The sequence below is a fragment of the Kryptolebias marmoratus genome, linkage group LG15 (assembly GCF_001649575.2).
Source record: "Kryptolebias marmoratus isolate JLee-2015 linkage group LG15, ASM164957v2, whole genome shotgun sequence".
NCBI classification, from domain to species: Eukaryota; Metazoa; Chordata; class Actinopteri; order Cyprinodontiformes; family Rivulidae; genus Kryptolebias; species Kryptolebias marmoratus.
The window spans coordinates 6,097,774-6,120,488 of NC_051444.1; the positions used below are offsets into that span (position 1 = coordinate 6,097,774).

The 22,715-nt window shown below is 38.8% G+C and overlaps 1 protein-coding gene across 2 annotated transcripts in view; it reads right to left on the reverse strand.

Annotated features, from left to right (window-relative positions):
- The window catches only part of apba2b (amyloid beta (A4) precursor protein-binding, family A, member 2b), a 57,287-nt gene that overhangs the window by 3,481 nt on the left and 31,091 nt on the right, over positions 1-22,715 (reverse strand). Inside the window, exons 3-13 of one of the 2 annotated variants that reach the window (XM_017404463.3) lie at positions 21,935-22,432; positions 20,153-21,165; positions 16,949-17,029; positions 15,105-15,144; positions 14,498-14,643; positions 10,403-10,438; positions 6,919-7,005; positions 5,134-5,319; positions 3,166-3,345; positions 661-873; positions 425-544 (exon numbers count right to left, since the gene is read on the reverse strand). In XM_017404463.3, coding sequence (XP_017259952.1) covers positions 425-544; positions 661-873; positions 3,166-3,345; positions 5,134-5,319; positions 6,919-7,005; positions 10,403-10,438; positions 14,498-14,643; positions 15,105-15,144; positions 16,949-17,029; positions 20,153-21,165; positions 21,935-22,391 — 2,559 coding nt within the window. In that variant the 5' untranslated portion in view covers positions 22,392-22,432. The remainder of the gene's footprint in view (positions 1-424; positions 545-660; positions 874-3,165; positions 3,346-5,133; positions 5,320-6,918; positions 7,006-10,402; positions 10,439-14,497; positions 14,644-15,104; positions 15,145-16,948; positions 17,030-20,152; positions 21,166-21,934; positions 22,433-22,715) is intronic. The other variant, XM_017404477.3, reaches the window with a different exon arrangement.

Below are 22,715 nucleotides of genomic sequence, written 5' to 3' on the forward strand. Positions count from 1 at the left end.
GGGTACAAAGCCGGCCGAGGCGGGTATGATGTGAGGAGAGGTGGGCAACAAAATAATGTGCAGGGCCTACAATACAGCGGCCATTGTTTTAAAAAACTAGCTGCTCTAACACAACCGCGCTGCTCGCTGATTGCAAACACTCAAAATCCAGTGAGACTGCAAGACAAAACTCAACCATTTTGCAGCAATTTTGAGTCAACTCCAAGTCTCCAACAGCCATAGTTTCATCAATCAGTTCAGTTTGGAAATATTTTCAAAGCAATTTATCAAAATGGGTGACTTTTTTACAGCATACCACATACAACAACAGCAAAAATAATGAACAAATACAATTGATGCATAAGTGAAACACAAAAATGCTTCTTTAAATAAAAACTGAATATTTAAGCAATAACAATTCACAGTCAGGTCAGCTCATACTTACAATCCCATTCTGGACACTGAAGCCCAGCTGATACTTCAGATCTGGTCTCTTGATGAGAACAGTGGTAACAGGAGGGCAGCTGACGATGTTCATTTTCACTGCCACCTGGTTCTTTAAGCCCTTTAACACACAGAGATTTATGCTCGTGTATCCACAGTTTTTAAAGAGACCTAGTTAATTTTTTAGAAGGATTTCGTAGCCTCAGCCACACTCAGCCACACTCAGCATCTCGGTACCTTAATGATTCCCTGACAGGTGGCGAGTGGCAGCCCCACGAGGCTGGTGTTGTTGATGGACATGATCTGGTCTCCGATGCTGAGCTTGCCAGAGCGAGCTGCTGGGCCGCCGTTCATCATGTTGGCTAAGATAACTGTGGGCAGGATGGAGCCCCAGCCGGACTCCACGATCACCACACCCAGGATCTCCCCTTTACTCTTCTCCAGCTGCAGCTGTGGGGAGACAGTTTGTTGGTTATGTTCATGTTTCTGCACCTACCGGCATTAAGTCCACATGACAGTCAGAGTTGTGTAAAAATCACATTTTAACACTCTCATACCAACTTCTTTCTCCAAAACACACTTTTAAGCAGATTTTTCGTCTTTAAAAATGCATTGAAGCTAATTTGAGCAGCGCATCTTTCAGCCACAAGTTGCGAAAGAATATGCCAAAAAAAAGTCAGTGTCACATTTAACAGTTTGATAAACATTTTAAGCACACTTTCATGGGTCAGAGCTGAAGCTCGGAGGGCAGAGCCAATGTCACGAGGCTTAAATGATCAGGAAACAAAGATTTGGCAATACTGTTTATGTTGCAGAGGATTAATTTTGCCCGTTATGTAAGACAGCTGTAGGCAATGCTGCACATCAATCAGCAGGACAGCATCTCGGCAGAAATGTTGCATTATTCCAACAGTGGACACTAATCTCCTGAACTCACTGGATTAGTTTATATTTCACTGGACACTCCGATCAGTGAGGATTTTTTTATAAATGGATTCTGTCTTGAGTCTCTTCTTTAGGCTAAACAGCAATTTACAAAAAAACAAACAAACAAAAAAAACATTCCAAACTGCACTGAACACCAAACCTGAGGTTAGTAGCTAGAAGATGTTGTTGAAAAGTACATTTGATGACAACTTAAAAAAAGAAAGAAATTTTAATAAAAGTTTGAAGCTGAACAAATACTTCTAGTTTTAGTATGAAGATGTTATTAAAACTATTTGATGTAAATGAAAGTAGAAGCATCATCTTTTTAAAAGGTCTTTGTTTGCCTGAGTCTGAATTTTTACAATAACATCTTTGAGTTATGCTCTTCTGAAAGCATTTATAAATATTTACACATTATTTATATATGATAGTTTGCATTGGTTTCTTAAACTACTGTGCTAAAAATCTGAATAATTATAACTTCTGTTCATGGTTTTGGTGAGATGAATCAGATAAAAAGATCCAAAAACCTGTAGTTCATCCATACTGACATTTTTAACAGTTTAACAATCAGTATATTTATGTATATTCTCAGACTTTTCAATTCATTTTTAATTTAGTCCAGTTAGGTGGGCCTTACAAAGGCTTTGAACAGCAAACCAACGCTGCTGGAGTTTAAATCTACACCAAGCTGGTAAAAAAACATCTAAAATCACAACATAAAACCTTTATTTTTATTTAAAGCTCACAGGACATATTTTAAAAACTCTAAAATGTCAAATCTGTCTCTAACAACACTCATTAAGACACCTATTACTACAGTACGCCTGCAGAAATATCCTCCTCCTGTTTACCCCGGCTCCAAATTTCCATTTTAAAGTTTTTTATTAAACAGCTGGTTGAAGATAAACACAAAGCTGACGAGCTTTTGTCAAATTGCATTTCATTGTGTGAGACATACCAAATTAGTTACATTATAACTATCAATATCACATTTTCATTTGCAACAACAGCACATTGCCCCCTCTCATTACAGTCAACAACTGATTTGAGTTTGTTTTTCCCTTTTTTAATGATTATTGTAAATACATTTCTGTAATTGTTTCAGGTAGAAGAAATGTTTTAAATGATTCATATTACAAATAATTAGTGTTCATGCTATAGCTTTAAGTTTGGAGGAATAAACACAGCAGTGTTCCTGCTGAAGTTATGTAATCAGCATGGAAAAATAAACATCTTTACTGTGGATTTGTTAGGAAAATAACAAATACATAACAAAAGGAAATCTTTGTTTTCTTATCGTTTCTTCTTTTCTTTACGATTGTATGTTTTTTTCCTGTTTCATTTCTGTTGACTGTCAGATTTTCCACATGAAACTCGGAGAGGAATTTATTCTCAGCGCAGTCAGGAAGGCTGTGGAGCTCTGCTGCTTCAAGATATCCCAGTTTAACCATCATTCCAAAACCCTCCAGCGCCTCCAGCGCAGTGCGAGTGTGATGATGCCAGGCCAGCAGAAATTTCTTTCATGGCTTCTCAGTCTCTGAAAGCCTCCAGTAATGTTTCCAGGACACACAGTGAACAAAAGAGGAAACGCTCTGGGTAGATTTTTTTACCGAACCAGCTGCCTCCTAATTTGTCAAATTCGTTAACAGCCACTGGAGTCGTCGTGTTTCTCTTTGTGCCCTGCAGCACGAGTGGGAACCGTGTTGCAGTTTGTAAAGCCTCCCAGTGTTTCTGCCTTGCTTTATCTCTTGCACCGACACAGATAAACAGCTGCAGAGAAAAGAAAAATGGATGCACTTATTATAGACCAACCTCCTTGCAGTTTTCAGAGTTGGAGAAGTGAATGAGGTCATCGTTGTACATTTCCTGCGTGTTGATGATGTCGCTGTACTCCTTCTGACTCAGGTCCTCGGGGTTTATCCCATTGGCTCGCAGGAACTCCTGGTAGGCCACGCTGAACGCCTGACCGATGGACTGGGCGATGAGCTGAGCCTGAAGACGGACAGAAAAGCAGGAATCGTCGTGTAAAAGAAGAGCTTCATTTTGTTGCTTTTGTTTCAATCATGAGTTGCAGTTAAGTAAGAATTAAACAAGCATAAAAGAATCCTGTAATAATTAAAAGAGCATAAATCAGATCAGTTTTTTACCTTTCTAACCTCTTCGTTTTTATTCAGAGAGGATTATTTTTGCACTTTAGATACAGCCGACAAAAATAAAATGCAAACAAAGTCTAATTTATATGAAGGCAATCGTCTTTGTAGTGGTGAAATAATGTACACTATGATGATCTGAAGCCTTTTTTTCCAAACAGAAGAAAATAGTTTAACAAAGACTACTTGCATAAAGAAAAATAAATGAGTTTATGAGTAAAAATTGTCATGTTTTCTGTGCTTGACAGCAAATATTTGAGTATTTGATTTTAATACTAGAATCAGAAACTTATTTGTCCCAAAGTGATGCAAAAAACTGGTCCAGTTTGAGAAGTGCCTTTTAGCTTTTTGCTTTGCTATTACCAGTAATTTCTCATGAACAAACATAAAGTCAATGATGCTCTTTAATGCTATCAGTTAGTGAAAAAAGGCATCAATTATCTCCATGAAGGAAGCTCTAATGTCTCAATTTTTTTGTAAAGCAAACCTGCTTGAGTATTTATGAACATTACAATTCCAGACTCCCACAGTGAATTAGCTCTGCACAACAACAACAACAACAACAACAAAAGTCCAAAACAGGAACCGCAGCCTGCAGCCAGTAAAGCCAGAACAACAGAAACAGTTTATAAGCTGATGGATGAGCGGCTGAATAGTTCCATTAAAACTCTGGCCGGCCTTTGAAACCTGGCAGAGAAATTAGATGAAGAGGGGACAGATTGGAGTCCAGCCATTATGCCAAATTGGCACAGAAGCGGAGCTGCTGGCTCCTCGGTGCAACATTGTTCCTCCTGCCAAGTCTTACAGAAACGCCTTCAACGAGACAAGCAGCAGCTCCGTGGGGTGAAAATAAATAAATTAGGGAAATCAAAAGTGCCTGGCCAGTTTACATCAGTGACAATCAGTGGGTTGCCTTAATCAGGTGTTGTAAGGAGAACAAAGATGTGTTTGAAACGAGACACTTACAAATAACTAAATTCAAAATAAAGAAGTAAAATTAGGTCTTACAGCTAAACTGATAAAAATGTTTCATATTTTTAGCAAAGTAGAAGCTGAAATATTATCAGCATAACTCTTCTTTAGTCTTTAGTCTTTAGTTCATCTTTGGATATGACTTCCTTTAACCACCACTGAAACTAGTTTTCTCATGAACACACACACCAAAGCTGCAAATATATAAACAAAACAATAAAACAATTTCAACTGAAGACCTAGCATTCCTTGAAGGGATGTGTCACCTGTCAGAGTTTTAGACCGAGATCATCTCATGTTAGGTTTGACAGAGTTGTAGCCGTTTTCTTCAAACCTTAAAAATAACTTCAATTTCACCAGATGTGTGGATCTGTTGGGGATCAGTCTGTGAAACTGACTGAGTTACAGCCATTTTTTGTGATTTTTTTAAAGATCAGCTGGCTATGACAGCCATCTTGAATTGAGTTGGCTCAAAACATCATTGCGGATGTTCCTCCAATGATTACTTTCTGAAAGTTTAATTTAAATCCATCCAATGGTTCATGAAATGTTTTGGTAACAGTCAGACCCATGAACACACACACACACACACACACACAGAAGATCAAAGACATTATTGCCCACCTTCGCCCTTCGGCTGTGGGTGATAATGACTTACATCCTCAGACTCGAAGACGTGACAGATCATCTTGTACTGCTTCTTGGCCTCAGGTGCACCAGGTGTGGTTTCGATACAGTCCTGCGAGGCTGTTCGAGGCATCCGCCGCCTCGCCATCAGGACCACGATGTTCCCAATGTCGGCAATGTAGGAGATGGTGCGCAGCGCGTTGTCCATCATTGTTTCCTGTTGGCATGGCGACCAAAATATCGTAAATTTGCAGTTAAATAGAGGCTCAGTTTGTGAAAATGTCCTGATATTAATGTAATTACATGAAATGGGATATTCTGTGATTCATACTAATTTTATTTTTTGCACCCGACCAGTATCTGCGCCATAAATATGAGTCCAAGCTGAAATCAGTAGAGGAGATATGGCACCAAAAACACACACAAAACCTAACATAATAAGAGATGATTAGAGCTGAGAGCTTTCCATGATGATACCGCAGATCTGAGAAACCCAAACAGGAGCTGGTAACTACCCTGTTACTCACAACATAACTTCCTAAAATCAGGCAAATTAAAAGGAAATTATAATTAACCAGCCACAGCATGTTAATATCTGTAGTTTTTTATTTTAGGACAGAATAGAAAAGAATTGTTGACAGAATACAAACCTTTTGACTGCATTCAACACAGCTGTTTAACCAGATTACAGCTCGGCTAAATTAGATAAGTAGATTGGGCTCGTCTAACAATAATGAGCAGGTGCAGAAAAAAAACCCATCTAGTGTTTATCTGAATGATGTTTGAACTGTTTGTTCACCCAGCCTAATAATAGTCTTGTTTAATAATGCAGCTTTCATCAGGCACTGAATCTGAACAAAATGACGATTTGGAAAAGATGCTGACTTCAAAAAATGTCTGGGTTTGCTAAGAGGAATTTGAATTTGTTCATGTTTTATGATAATAAGCTGAAATTTATTCCAGTTTTGTTCGACTCATTAACTCTGTGGTGGTTTTATTACATAAATCTAATTAATGCTGTTTCCCAGCCTACGTTTGAATCCAAATCAAGAACCTTATGCAGGCTGCATAAAACTTGTAACTGCAGAATAAGTACTTTTTTTTTTTACTCTGGATTGGTTATGCAGGAGTGCCAGGACCAGTGGCAACCAGATGGAAAAAGGGAGGAAGACAGACACCGCATTGCAGCACGTTATTTTCTGCCAGCCGGCTGCCCACACTCCAAATCTCACTCTGACACTCAGAGAGCCGGACCACAGATAAGACTGGAGTACTGCAAATGAATCATCTATCACGTATACGTATTACTTCTGCTGTGAGCGCAAAGCTCTGTTCATAACGCAAAGAGCTGCCGAGCTCTCAGAGAGGCTTCGTCACACGTCGGTTTGCTGTTCAGCTAACAGACGAGACATTAAAAAAAACTTTCACGATGGTTTTACAGTTATAGCCTTTTTTTGTTTTGGCTAATGTTGATTAGGTGTGGCAGCCATCTTGTTTAAGATTGCCTCCAAATGTTAATTAGTTGTAAATGTCCATTCAATGATTGTTTTCTGAAAGTTTCATTAAAATCCATTCAGTGGTTCACGAGACATATATAAAACAAAAATTGTTTGCACAGTTTGGAGTTTTCCTGACTTCCAGGGATTTCTGACTTTGACGTCCTGAAATGAGCTGTGGTTTCAGAAGATGCAGCTGGTCTGACGGCATCTGTTCAACCAAACAACATCCCACTTCACTGGGGGCTGAGGGTGTTCTTTCAAGGAGATGAGCTTTTGTTCCCAGAAACACACTTTGAGGAGAAACAGGAAGTACTTACTTGCGTGTCTGCATTGAGGACTTTGATCCTCTGGGTGGAGATGAACAGATCGACCTCAGTGAGAGTCTGAGCGTCTCCATCGGCACTCTGAAGGAACAGACAAGAACACACCACCTGGTCAAATCCTTTCCATCCCCGACCTTAAACATTTTAAGATCATTGCCCCAAACTGGAACATTCACAGTGAACACTGCTGTTGGTGTTGAATGTAAGAGTTGTAGGCATAAAGAGGGGGGGAGTGTTTTGTCAGATGGACAGGTTGATGAGTGTAAAGATGATGTGGAAACGACAGGAATAGAAAGCGTTTTGGCGGTAGTGTTGGTTCACATCAGCTGTCCTGGCACGAGGATGGTGAGCTGGAGCGGAAACCAGAAACAGCTTAGCTCTAAGCCCCCACCAGCTGGCTGTAACACCAGCGAGAGCAGAACAAGCCGGCGTACATTTCCCTCTAATCACTGCGAGCTGCACACTAATAAAATTATATTTGTTCGACTTTAATTAGGATTCTTTAGTGCATTTAAAAGAAGGACAGAGTGATAAGGAAATTAAACACATTTCACAGCAGTTTTAATAGTTTGTGTTAAGAATAGGGGACTATTAATCTGAGACTGTGGCCTGTAAATGTCTGTTTCTTTTTTTTACATCCTGTTCCAAGTGTGGAAAAATGCCCAGAAACCAGGACGGTTGTGAACAGGTGTTGCTGATTCATGGTTTAAATGTAACTTTGTTCCTTTTGCTGTTTTCACTTTATAAAAAAAAGGGTTCTGTTTGTTCCCAAAGAACAATTTGCCATTTTCTACCAATGTGGAGGAACAAAATAATTCAAGGGGTCAGCATTAATGACTCTTTGCACCAATTTGAAAATCAATCTGTTGTGAATTTAAAGCAACAATCTTTAGAAGAAAGAAGGAAATCAGCTGTTTCATTGCTGGACTTCTGCATGTTTGTTTTAACTTGTTCAAAATGCCTAAAACGGTTCTAATGTGTCCAACTGTAATGTCTGAGTGAAACTCTTCTTAGCTTTTCATGACACTTACCTTAGAGAGATCGTTTAAAGACTGCGCTTCCCTCTACTGCAGGGGTGTCCAATCCTGGTCCTCGAGGGCCACCGTTCTGCATGTTTTCCTTGTTTCTCTGCTCCAACACACCTGATTTGAATCAGTGTGTCATTAACAGACTTCTGCAGAACATGAAGAGGTGATTTAACCACTGAATCAGGTGTGTCGGAGCAGAGAAACAATGAAAACAGGCAGGATCGTGGCCCTCCAGGACCAGGGTTGGACACCCCTGTTCTACTGTGTAGCACAATAAAGAAGTCAGCTATGAACTGAGAGAAATATATTCTGCTGGAACTGATAAAAAAACTAGATCTGCTTTACAAAACTAGGCACATAATCATTCACAATTTGCAAAATTTAAAACTGAATTATGTAAAAGTGGCGCTGGTCTAACACTGGGTTACTTCCTCACTGCATCTCCATTTTTCATCTTTTTGCATAAATCAACTCAATCGGTCACCCTTCACAACTGTCTGTGGTTTTATGGATGGCTAACCAATGGAAAGTGCCAAAAAAGCTTGTGAACTTGTGACCACACAGTTCATTTGTTTGAAAACAAAGCTATTTTTCCATTAACGTTAAAGTAGAGTTTTGGATTTTGCCTGAAAGCAGTGTCTTGCTGTTCTCTCAGGAAAAAAAGATTTGGGTTCAGTTCTATTGGTTCTGCTGTGGTTTATTTAACAGTTTAAAGGTGTCAGATGTCTTGGTTTACATTTGCATATGTCAATAAATTACAGTATTACTACTGTCCCAGGGTCTGGGCTGGTTCAACAGAAGTGATTGGGTCTCTGCAGTTTTAGATCCTAAAATGTGGCTCCTGCATATTAGGGGTGGGCTCCAACACTGCCTGTTTTTAAATATTAACACATTTGCATTTCCTGACTCTTAATTCAGTCTGAGAACAGATGTTTTTAGCTTTTTTTTTTATTTTCTCTACAGCACAGTGGAAGTCAAAGGCAGTTGTTTTTAAATGTCCTTTATAAATAAACAATTTGACGTAAATGTCACTGCACTATTTCTGTTTTCTACACCTTCTGAATGAGTGAAACGGTGGAGAGACAATAAATATAGGCTCTAGAATAATTAGTAAGTTTAGACCCTAAACTTTTTATTACTACAAAAAAAACCTAAAGGAATTTTTTAAAAATATTTCTTAATAATAGTTATCTATCTAACTGTTATACTCAACAAAGGAGAAAAAAAACACAAAAAGATAATTTATTCTTTTTAGGTTACAGCTTCATGTCAGTATAATAGTCGTAAGAAACAATGGTAATCAAACTGTGTTCTGAACTGCAAGAAAAATATATATTATAACATAATATATACATATATTATATTATAATATATAAAGTGGGTGTGACTTGTTTTGTTTTGCTTTATACGTTCAGCACAATGTGTAGATGAGTCCTGAGGAGTGGCAATGTTAAATTTGAACTTGAACTGCAATATGCAAATAAAAAAAAATCAGATTTTTCTCAAAAAAAAGACCCCTCTAACTCTCAATCAAAGGCAGGATCGACCACACCTTTGATTCGCTCTGCAGCCAGAAACACAGACCAGAATGAAGTCATTACTAGTAAATTATTGAAGCAACATCACACAGTCTGCTTAGCAGCTGGAAATAATTATATATATATATATATATATATATAAAAGACAGCCACAAAGCAGAAGTTTATATTTTAAAGCTTCATTTTGACCTTTTTTTGTTTACTGATTATAGCTTACCAAGCAAAAGCGTGAAAATATGATCCTGTAAATGTCTCATACGCAAGTTAAAAGCTTTTCATTTTTAACTGTAAAACTGCACAGAACACAAGTAATATGCCCCTAAAAGATCTCATTTTAAACCTTATGTTTCCTGGAAATCATCTCTGCATTTCACCTAAATATTTATGGCAACAGAAATAGAATAAACTGTTTGCTTCTGCATAGAAAGCATTATTTTGTGTTTACAACTCGTTGCCACATGTTATTTTACAGCCTGGTTCACAACTAAAATGTCTTAATGAAGACAAACCCAGCATACGGCCACATACAGGAGTGTCCTGCTGACATGGCTTCTGTTACCTTGTGGTTAGATATGAATTTATGTCCGTGTGGTGTTAGATTGGACTGTAGCGGTTGTATAATTTAGAGAGAAATGTAGGCTTGTAAAAACAAAGATTTTATTATTATTCCAATCAGGTGCACTGTTTGGGAAAAATACCACCACCTCAACACTGAGCTGTACACATAAAACTAACGATGGTTTGGAAAACCGGGTGGAAAATTGTTGAACCAGGTGCAACAATTTCAACGCATGAGAGACACGAGATGTGTGTGGACACACAGACGAGCAAAGATGCAATGAAAAGGAAAAAGGTGAGAGAATGGGAGGAGCGTGACCGGAGGCTCTTCCTTTTGCTCTGTTCATTACACACCGCCTTTTTCTTGATTTTGGCAGCTTTCTGAACCCTCTGGAAGGCAGGCAGGCAGGCAGGCAGGCAGGAAGGCAGGCGTTGGGACGGGACAAGGTCAGCAGAGAACAGGAAGAAGAGAAGGAGGACACAAAGAAGGTCGATAAAAAAGGGGAAAAAAGACAGTAAAGCCCCCAAAACCACATGTTGATCTAACATACATGGAATGCCACAGAGAGACAGAGGAAGTGTGTGTGTGTGTGAACAGTGTTTTGCCATGTTGATGATCAGATCCAAATCAAAACAGTAATTACAGCGGGTGATAATTGCTTCGTCTCTTGTAAACACTGCATATTAAAAAGATGCAGCTATAAATAGACACTGATTCTGTATTTGTGACAAAGTTCTGTTAGGGGCGTCTCGTGGGTTTTTACCCAATTAGGATGTTTAGTTCAGCTCTCAGATTTGCGATCAAAGAATTTAGTAGTAAACAGACAGATTATGGAGCTCTGTTTCTAAAAGGAAAGAGAACAAGATCTGGGGTCCATGTTCTGGTCACAGACAAGCAGCTGTATTTAGAAAATAAAAAGGACAAGCATTCCTTGAAGAAATGCATATTGGTTGTTGTCTTTCATGCCAGAGTTTTAAACTACGGTTATTCTATGATGAGAAGAGATGAAGTTGTAGCCATTTTGGTCAAACCTGGCGATATTACAAGATCTTGTGTGATCTGTAAAGTATGTGTTTAGCTATCACCACACCAAATTAAGCTTAGAATCTGTAAAATTGACCACTGTTTTGTTAGCTAAGGTTGATTAGCTGTGGTGGCCATCTTGATTTGGATTGACTCCACAAGTTAATCAGTTGTAGAAGTCCAGCCAATGATTAATTTCTGAGAGTTTCATTAAAATCTGTCCACTAGTTCATGAGATATTTTTGCTAATGCTGCAGGCAAAAAGGAAAAAGCGATTAAAAAAAAAACAGAAAAGAAAAAGGATGAAGCACTGATGGATGTACTCTCGGTTTGCTCTTTTGTTGCAACAATAGTTAAAAAAGCAACATGTTTTTTTAAAAAAAAAACACTTTAGGTGATGTCTACCTTCAAGTGCTGAAAATAATTAGTTTTATTTTTAATACAAGGCTTGATGTTTGCTCATGCCATCATGCAAAAATCAAAACCACTGAGAGTATTTATCATAACCTCGAGGGAAGGCTGTTTTTTATTTTGAGAAGTTTCATCAGCTCGCAACTCAAGACCTCTGAGGATTTCTGCAGCATCTTCTCTGCTGAGGCGGTGCTGAGCAGGTCGGCGGGGGGTTGACAACAGGAAAGAAGGTAGGGGTGGGGATGAAGCTTCATAAATATTACATCAAACACAGAATGTCAAGTCGAGAAGATTTGCATAAATAAGCTACAAACACAATTCACCTGGCAGGCTTCAGGGAGCTGAGCTGGTGTGAACTAACTGGTTGCTTCCACAGATTGATCTGAGGTAAATAAACACGAATGATGTGTGGAGCTCTGTTTATTTGAATGTCAAAGTTTAGGGACGTCTGTTTGTAAAGTTGCGGATTGTAATCTACCGAATCACCTTCACTTCACCTTTACCAAGCTTAAAAAAACAAAACAAATATGGCTGAAAATAAAAAGAAGAAAAAAAAACACAAAACATGGCAGTTTTTTTTTTTTTTTTTTTTTTTTTTTTTTTTTAAAAAGGACACATCATGAATCAATTGCTTTAAAGCAACAACAATAACTAATCTAATTTTTATGGAAAAATGAAAATTAAATTAATTTTGCATCTTTACAATGTCACAAATTAAAACTTTAGGTGGCAGTGCAGTTAATGGTTTTAATTTGATGCAAAAAAACGAATGAAAGAGATAGTGGATGTTTGTTTTTATTCAATTTAGCGCCAATAAGGTGGGAAAATAATAGCTAAATGCTGGTTTAATCCTGAATATTGTGTGAATGTGTCGGGAGAGAAAACACAAATATGAGCGATGACAGGAGGCAACTTCAGTGCTGGAGAGCTTTCAGACAAAATGGACCAAAAGTCTCCTGTTTTGCACTGAATTACCTTTTGACTGACACACGACTGATGTTATTATAGAGGATTTAAGGTCTGACAACGTCAAATGCTGTTTAAAAAATAAACTTAAGTTATCTTGTATTCTTACATGGAAGAGTTCTGATGCTGAATTTGTGGACAATGTTTCCAAGTCAGTCTGAAACTTCTCTACAGGACAAAGTGTGGGTTTTGATGTTGATATGTACTGATTCTTAAAAAATATAGCTTTAGATTATGCCTGAAATTTGGCTAATAACAACTGTCTTTGTTTGGTTTTGTTGCTTCAGAAAAAAGAAATCACATTGTTAAAATTCTTGTAAATTTGGTCTTGATACAAGAATTAGAAGAATATCACTTTATTTACCAGAACATATGTGTGTTCAAGGAGTCACATTAAAACAAATGTTTATTCAACCTGTTTTCCTCCACAGTAGCCCTCCTCAGCCTTTCTTAAATACACAATAAGACTAATTTTGAGGCGGCAGGAAACCCAATAAAACCTTGTTTCCACACAGCTCTGCCTATATTTACACACACAGCATTCCTGAACAATGCCTCTTATTGTTCACTGCCAATATGTGTTCATTTATTGATGGATGGAGATTTTACTGTAGCCACAGGAGAGAAGCTATGTTTTTTATTTAAGTTAAGAACAAGGCAAAAACAATCAAGGGATAACTTACAGTATATAGAAATAAGTGAGGAGGTTGGCCTTCCAGTTTTGTGAATTTTTATATTAAAAGTCTAGTTTTTATAATACAATGAACAACATCCTATCCTTTCACATTAAACTATTTGTTTTGAAATGTTGGCTTGATCTCCGTTTGAACAGATTTGAAATCGTGGTTAAGAGAGATACAGTACAGCCAGTTTTAACATTTAGTGCGCGCATATGTGTATCCACCTCCTCAACAGCAGGTCTCTGTTACAGAAAGTCACTTTCTAAAAGTAGATCACTGCACAGGAGAGGTCATTCAATATTTAGGAAAGCCTCCATGTTTGTGTTTACATGAGAGGAAAAGAGAGGAGACTGTCATTTCTTTGGAAATTTGGAATCATTTCTTAACAAAGTTGAACACGTAATAATGAAGCTCTTGAAAAATAACATGCAGTGAGCGTTTCGACGCAGCACCGGCATCATCAGTTGTATTTTTCTGAAACGCCATCGTCACAGAACTACTACTGAACAGCAGAGAGCCATCTGGCTGTGACGGATACCCTGCAGCTCAATCTGGATATGTTCTCTAGCTGTCCTAAAAGACCCCTCATGTCTAATAAGTGACTAAAATGCTTTGCTGGAGACAGGAAGTGCGTCTGTGTACATTTTACAGAAGAAATATGGATGTGAAATATAAATAGCTGTTGTCTTAACTCTTAAAACTGTAAAAAATGGCAAAAGCAGAGTTTTATTTTTTGTTTTCAAATACCTCTTTGATCTTCCGCTTACATACTGTAATCCCAGAGACATATTCAATATATTAAAAAGCCACAGCGCTAAATATTAGCGAGGCTTTTATGTTTTTTGACACATTTGAATGTTACCAGTGCAACATGAACAACAATATTACAACTGGAACATAGTGATGGTTCCATAAACTAGAGAAATACCTTCAAATTAAAAGCATTTAATGGATTCCTTTTAAGAATAACAAGCTATCTAACAGCTGCCTTCAGCAGCAGAGAACAGTCCGTCACTGTCAGATCCTCAGGAACGCTGTAGTAGTTTAAAGGACATGATGTTTGTGCAACTGTCATGTACAAACTACTCAGCTGCCAATGTCTTTTCTGTAGCACACAGTTCTCACTTGTTCAGGATTACAAAACTGCATACCCCTCCAAAAAAATCAAAAAATTACACCACAGGACAGTTCAAAGATAAAAGAAAATGTTCTATCAAACTTTCAGAGTTTGTATTTTTTGGCTCACTGGAAAATATAAAAACATGTTTCTGGCTTTGATCAGTAAATATCTTCAGGTGAAGAAAAATAACAATTGTGTTTGCTTGGTTTTTGATCGGCCTCCTGTGAGCAGGTGTGTTGTTTTAGTACCTTGACCCTGCTGACAGCCTCCTGCGCCTGCATCATGCGGATGTTCTTGGAGGGGTTCCTCTCAGACAGCAGCTGGGTGGAGCCCAGGTAGTTAGCAGCAAAAATAATGCCATCAATCAGGTCTTCTGGCTCACAAGGCCCCGGGACTGAAAGACATAAGGCATGGGAGAAGATGAAAGGCTGAAAAGGGTATTGCAATCACTGCACTCGGTGTTTCATGTGATGAAAAAGAGCCAAATGCTCTTGCTCCAGAGATATGATGATAACAGGCTGAATGAGCCTGAGCAGAGAAACGGCCACTGGCTGTTAGATTATTGTGGTGTAGTGCCAGTGGGATATGAGATTAATCTGCATCTGTGATATGAAGATTTAGACTCTAGGACTCCCACTTCAAAGCACAACACACCCTCATGATCTGATGAAGCAATCTGACAGCTAAGGCTCTCACATATGATGGAACCTGCTCAGAAGCAAAAAATAGCACAGGAGGAGATATTTTAGGCCTATAGGGGACACATTGAAGACCAAATATTACTTGGAGTTGTTCCATAGGTTTAAAGTATTGTGATTTTAATCACCAAACAGGTGGATAGACAGATTAACTTACCATCAACAAAGCTGGGGAATGATGCCATTTTCTTTGTTGGCTGGAAGACAGAAATGAAACGTAACATCAGGTTGTGCTCTGTTCCTTACTGTTCCCACACTTTATTCAAAGCACCACAATAATTCATGTCATCTAGCAGCAAAAAATTCAATTTTGGGACTAGATCAAGCCCTGGCACATGCAGTCGCACAGTTCAATCAGGCACATTTTTTTGTTTTATTGCATTAATTATTTATAACATCCTCTATTTTTGCATCAGTCCATCAGTCGTTTGGCAAGAAGATGGTAACCAACAATAAATATTGCTTTTTTTCTGCCATTACGAGGTAGTACCCCTTTCAATGCAAAAATACAGATCATTTAGTCAAGGACAGTACTGAAATGAAAATCTAATTCCAATACAAAATATTAAACTGATCCATGGAGGGAAGTTTCTTCTGGTGCTTACACAAATTACCATAAATCTTCAGAGATTTTCATTATTTTCCAGCAATGCCCACAGTCATTTGCATGCTTGTACCCTTACAGGTTATTGAAAAATTGCTTAATTTCTCATGAAAAGTGACTCAGGTAAAAAGCAATTGTATAATGTATATCTGCATGCCTAAAGTGTGTGGTAGCGCAAACAAACAAACAAAAAAAATTCTGAATAGAAGTTGTTGTTTATTTCACAAAGATGTGCTGAAACAGTATGGACAGATTTGTCAGTTCCCTTAAGGAGACTATTAATCTTTGCATTATAGTCATGTTTAATAAGTGTTTGACCTTAATTAGTATCACAGATGCCTTCGAGCTTTTCATCAGTCATTCAGACCATCTAAAGGGAGTAAATATGCCACTGGGTAGGTTGGTATTGTTATGTGCAGCGTAATGAACATGTAGCAGAGAAAGCTGTATGAGGAGCTCAAAAAGAAGATATCCGTGTTAAAGGTAAAGGCTACAAGACCATCTCCAAGCAGCTTCATGACTTTCCTCTGACCACAGTTGCTGAAATGATCAGTTCATGGGACTGCAACCAATCTCCCAGGACGTGGAAGCAAGAGGAAATGGAACCCCAGGTTGATCAGATATGGTGCAGATAGTAGAAAAAGAGCCAAGGAAACCATCTAGATTCTAGAACCATTCAAGCTAAACTCCAAGATCAACGTACGTCCCTGTCTGATTGCACCATCCATCACATTTGGAATCATAATGGGCTCCACCATTGGCAGAAAAACATAACAAGTCAGACTGGAATTCATCAAAATGTAGCACAAAATAAAATTTCTGGGAGACGTTTTTCTTATTGAAGTGACAAAACTGGAAATTTGGAGTTTAGCCATATCTGCTGGTTTTATTATTGTTACCAACAAATTTATTCCCATCTGTATTTACATGTAATTATACTTATACTGCTTCTGCTGAAGTCACTCAGTACAAAAGAGAATTCATATGGAAGAGAGGAAACCATGAAAGAGGGACAAAAATCTTTATTTTTCCACGAGTCAGACGCTCATCTCCATGGATCCACTGCCTCCTACAATCAGTTTACAACATATTCATAAAGCTTACTGGGCTCAAGGACAAGAAAAGCGCTGTGGGTGGAGCCTCCACCACAGACATCTCAGTGAAAAATGGCTCTCATATAAGCACAAAGCAGACGCTCTGCTCAATTACCATGATGCTATCACGCCCTAAGCAGAAGACATGAGCTGTGGCCGTAATTACACAATAACTCATTTAGTCAAACAGTCACACACAGACACACATGCACACAATATATTTACTTTCAAATATGAAGCAATCCCATAAAGGACGCAGAACACAGAGGGAAAAACTTTAACAGAATCTCCACTGCGCCTTACCTCTGGTACATTGTTGTTCTCCAGGGGAACATTGAGGTCGGACCGCTGCTGTTTTCTGGGCTGATCGGGACCATTGCTCACCTGTCAGATGGGCACAAAGAGCAAGAACACAAGAATTAAAACAGACTAAAAGAGAGCAGAATTATAGAAATTAACATCTCCTTCCTGTTTCTGTGGGCTGTAGATGTTTGGACTGGAGGAAACAGTCACTGAGCGTGTAGGGTTACTATAAATGGAATGTGTGAAATAATCCAGGACACAACAAAACACAAACCAAGCATGGTGTGTCAGGGATTTTCTTTCTTTTTTTGAAGTCTAAGGTTGAAAGACAAATGAAACAAAACCTTTTCAGGGACACAAATACTGAGTCCAAGCTTCTTCTACCATTTTTCCATTTTTATTTTTATTTTTTCCCCCATCACTCATAATATACAGAATAAAAACATAAAACCCTTAAGGATATACTGTGATTGGATTACATCGGCTGCTTTCCACTTTACCTAACATGCTTTTATAACACATTCATCACTAACATCACTGTGGAAGAAAAAACAGTATTACAGTAGCTAGTGTCATTTCTGATTGTGCAGATTTTTAGCCATTATAATTTCTTGTAATACAGCTGCTTCTTAATAACCATAAACTGATAATGACTCAGGGGGAAAATATTTTTCAATAAGTACCAATAAATTTGCATTTTGAGATATATTTACCAAAGTGGAAAATCTGTAATATTGCCAAAGATTGTTCAATTTGTGTGCAATCAAAGGACAGAGGAACACAATGGGAGGAAACACAATTTAACAAAATGGAAAACATCCTTTTTTTTCTCTGTTGGATATTGATTTGGCAGTCCCGTACTGCTCATTAAAATTCAATTGCATTAGGACTAAAATGAAAAGCTCCTGCCCTTTAAACCTCCTCCTTAGCTGCTCAGCAGTGGCAAAGTCAGATTTAGAGGAGATGTTCACGTTGTTACAAGTCTGTGTGTCCTCCTCTGGAAAAAAAAAACAAAAAACTAAACAAAGACCTGATCAGTATTCATCATGGTGTCCAACTCAGTAGTGCAAACAAGCGGTACATTAATGAGCTTCATGTTGCTGTTTGGTAGGATGGCATGTTAAACTGTGATCTTATGCACTACAAAACCAAAATTGTGTAAAGAATCCTGAGAGAAATCAGTCAGACCTTCTGCTGTGCCTCGTTCAAATACAAACAAGAAAAAAAATCATCTTACAAGGTTTATTATTATTATTAATCCGGAGCACATTAATTTAAATTTAAGAACTTCATATTTAGTAAGACCACCACTTAGAGAATCCACAGCTTCTGCTAAAGCCTACATGTGTACAAAACAAGATTTAGCCAATTTTCCTTCTGTCTTATTCATATTTTAATGCCTGATATTTTACTACTTTTAAAATCATCAAGTTACAACTAAAACATTTTTACATTTGCAACTTTTTTGTATAGTAATCTTTGATAGTGGTAGCACATTACGCTATAAATATTTAACAACATCTTAACCTATTATCCTGTGCAGAAACACAAAAAGATGAAAAATACTAAAAGCAATAGATTTTCCCTTTTTTTTAAAAAAAAAAAAAAAGAATTTATCTCAGTAGAATAGTTCTGTTGAAGATTTAGAATGTCTGTTTTGCTTTAAGAGAATATTTTAATCAACCAAAACACCTCAATAATATGGATAAAAAAATCAGTGCACTGCACACATTTGTTTGAGGGTAAAATGGCAAATATATTTCCTAAATGTTTTGTTATTGATCAAACTTATTGGACGATGAAATGTTTCAACACTGAATATCCAAGTAATACAGAAATATAAAGCTATTTCATTTTAAGAAAAGAGAACATGGATTAATCAATTAGAATATTCACAAAAGGATCTTAAACATCTAAATGATTGTTTTTGGTGGATTTTCTGACAGTCTTTGAGTTCTTAGTCATATTGTGGATCCTTTTATGGTCACAGAAAAATGTTTCTGACTGCTTGAAACACGTCCGAAATGAGAAGGAAATCTTTTAGCAGGAGAAGTAAGATATTAGAAGAAACTAAGACGTTTGAGGACAAATATAGCTGACAGTTAAATCATTGCGGCTTAGCCTAACGTATACATAATTCACCAATAATTAGAACATGCAAAATCATTTCAAATGCAATCTACAACACACGCCTTCAAGAATCTTGTAGCTCTTCTGTTAATATAATTGCTTGGCTCTGCAATAAATAGTCAAGCTGTTATTAAATCCACTGTTGTTCTGGATCAGTAAAGGGGAACAGTAAAGTGGTGTACCAAGAACATTTTATTTAATAACAGCGGAGAAAATGACCAAATCATCTCTGTGAGTCTGGAAGTCATCTGAATCTGCAGTGTGCGGTACATTTTTTCCAATTTAATCTAGTTACAGTGACCCACTTCTGTTCTACAAATGAGTTCCAGAGAGTAAAAGGACAACACGTGCACATGACAGAGCAGATGTTTGTTAGCTTGCTGCTCATGAGAAACTCTGCTTGTTCTCCTTTTACAATCTGACTTTTAGAGCTCTGCAGAAAAATGTCTGAACAGTGTGTTTGTGACTTGATTCAGGATGGAGAGAGAAATAAGAAGCAGCATATATTTCAAGATAATTCGATGGGAGTGTGGGGGGTTTTCTGGCTACAGCTGCTAAAAATTTAATCCTCAGCTTCTTCACCACAGACCTTTTCACAAAATATCTGTTGGCTTTAATGTTTCTTGAAACAGTGAAAAAAAACTCTAAATAGGACGCAAAAGATAAAAACAACCAAAAAAGTTCCTCTGCTGGAAAAATAGCAGAATGCCACGATTATCTTATCCTAAAGCAAAGATATCTACAAAGGCCTGAGATGGAGGCAACAAAAGGATGGAAAAAGTAAATGGTACTAAAAAGAAACAAATAACAACTGAAGAATTCAATTAATTAATATATAAAAAGAGTATTAAAAAGCAACTTTGAGAGGCAGAGTATTTCAGAAGTAAAGATGGGCAGAGGTTAGCCAATCTGCAAGAAAACAGCATCTATAAATTGTGAAACTATTTCAGAAAAAATGTTTGCTAACATAAAACTATAAAAACAAAAGAACTAATACTAGACGCTGAACTAAAAATTACTTCCAAGCTGTAAGATGTTTAACATTTGGACCTTTTTGTTTCAGAAACGGCTCACCTGTTCTTGTGCCCATCTCTGTCTGTCTTCAGGGGAGCGTGGATGTGCCTTAACGCCCCTCTGGAGGTCCGGGTTGTTGTGCTGCACAGAGGGGAGGTTCAGGGACTTTGGCCTGCTGTCATGGCGATGGTGAGCTGGTGGATAGGAGGCAGCCTCAGATTTAGAGTGAGGGTAGTCACTTGGTGCAGGGTCCTGTGCCAGCTCCTCTGGGCTTTGGTCGGTGCCACTGCTTAGACTCCCCATGCTCATGCTCATCTTAATCTCAGCAACAATTTGGTCAATGTCCTCCTCAGCCTCCTCCCCCGTCTCCCCCTCCACCACCAGCACTTTGCGGCTACGGTAAGGGGAGACTCGAACTGAGTTCCCATTGTCTTCAGGAGCATAGTAGTCTCCAGGGTAAGCCCTTCCACATCTGTCCTTTTCATCACTTTCCTCATCTTCCTCCTCATTGGGGCAGCACTCTTCACTCTCTGCCTCCTCCTCCTCTCTGTCACCCCGTTGGGTGTACAGGTTGTCCTCCATGTCAGACTGGTGGTGGAGGTGGTGGTGGTGATGATGGTCCAGGATGGGCTCTGGCCGTCCATTGTATATCTGCTCATCAGGATCTTGCTCTACCACCTCGCAGCGAACCTCTCCCTCCCCCTCGGCCCACTCCTCCACCCTGTGGCGTTCTCGCTCGGCCCACTGCTCCTGCCTGACCTGGCCCTCTTCTCTCCACTCCTCCTGGGCCTCCTCATTGCCCTCCCTCCACTCCTCCACCACCTCTTCATCCTCTTCTTGCCAGTCCTCCCTAACTGCCCCCTCTCCCTCCTCAGCCCACCCTTCCAGAGCCTCCTGGCATTCGCTGGCGTGGGATCCGCATGACTGCTTGGAGCCGGTGCAGTCCCCCTGACTGTGGTTCTGGCCGTGGTTGCATTCGCCCTGGCTGCTGCAGTCCATACCCTCCAGGTAGCTGTCATCCTCGGGGCAGTAGCGGATGTAGTAGGTGACCCCCTCGTCCTCCTCTGCTAGTCCTGGAAAGGGTAACAACCAAAAACAGACAAATTTTCTATTATTTATGGTTTCCATAATAAAACACGAGTCTATTCTAGGCTCACTGATGTGCAGTTGCAGTTACCAGTGAAGTATTAGTAGGTCTAATTAGCTATGAAATCCATTGTTGTTTAATTTATGACTAAACATCAACAAAAATATCACGACTTTTAGCTGCATGTTGCATTTGTAGCTAATGAGAAAATGTTGCCATGCTTTGACATGTTAGTGATTGTACATATTCTTTCAATTGAACATCATACTTATGGTGCACCTGTTAACAACCTGTTAGCATGAGACCCAAAGGCTGTTGTCTTACAGAACTACAAGCACAGCTTAGTTCAGTGAATGCATTTTATAAAACAGACAGAACTTATGGGTTACCAGCATCTTAGATAGAAAAGCAGACCTCTGCGCAGAAACAAAGTAATCTAAAACAACTCAGATCTCAGATATTTTATTGGGGTTCATGCATGAAAATTTGTCTTAGATTTTTCAATCAAACTGTTGTCTATTACAGGTAAGATACTAACTATATACTGCACAACAATCCCAATTCAAAAACTTGAATGATCCCTTTACCGGCTGTCTGCTTTGAAATTCATTAACTGTTCCTGCCTTCCTGTCATGAATAGTTTTAAAAAGTCATACTGACCCGTACTCAGTGGTCTTGAAACTAATACTTGTAAAATATTAGTTTAAAAGAAGCTTCTTAACTAATTTCAGTAATATGATCAATGTCACACTCACCATCATCATAGTCTTCTTCATCATCTGAGGTGTTGTTGATGTAGTCGGAGCTGGAGTCATCATCCAGACTGTCAGCTTCACCATGATAGTCGGCCTGATTATGTTCATCATGGTCATGAATGTGCTCAGGTGTGGATGGCGTTGCTGGACGCTGATTCTCTGGCTGTGAGTCAGCATCATGGTTGCTGTACCGCTTCACTTCCACTCCGGCACCTGCATCTTCTTCCGGATGACTGTGACGCAGGTCTTGGGACTTGGAGGAGGGATACTGTGCCTTGCAGGACTGAGGGAGGGGTTTCTGATCGTGTGGCTCTTTGTGGTAGCGGAGTGGGCGTTGCCGTGCGGGGAGGGCTTTCAGGTCACAAAACTCTGCAGGATGACGGGTGGGACAGGGGGTGGGGCCAGGAGCAGGCAAACTATTTCCCCCACTGGATCCTGGCCTCTTCCTGTGGGCCATGATTGGTGGCTTACACGCCGTGCATTGTTACTGGTTTTAACCTGTGAGACAGAGAAACACAAAGGGGCACAGCCTCAGAGCAACACCAACTACTGCAAATACTGCTAGTATTTCAGCCTGAAAAAATACAAACAGGAGAAACAATCTGCAAACATTCAAATCAATCAATCAATCAATCAATCAATCAAATTTTATTTGTATAGCACATTTCAGCAGCAAGGCATTTCAAGGTGCTTTACATAATTAAAAAACAAAATAAAAACAGCATGTGACAATGAATAAACAGTAAGAAAGAGACAAACATCAAAAACCCGCACTCTAACC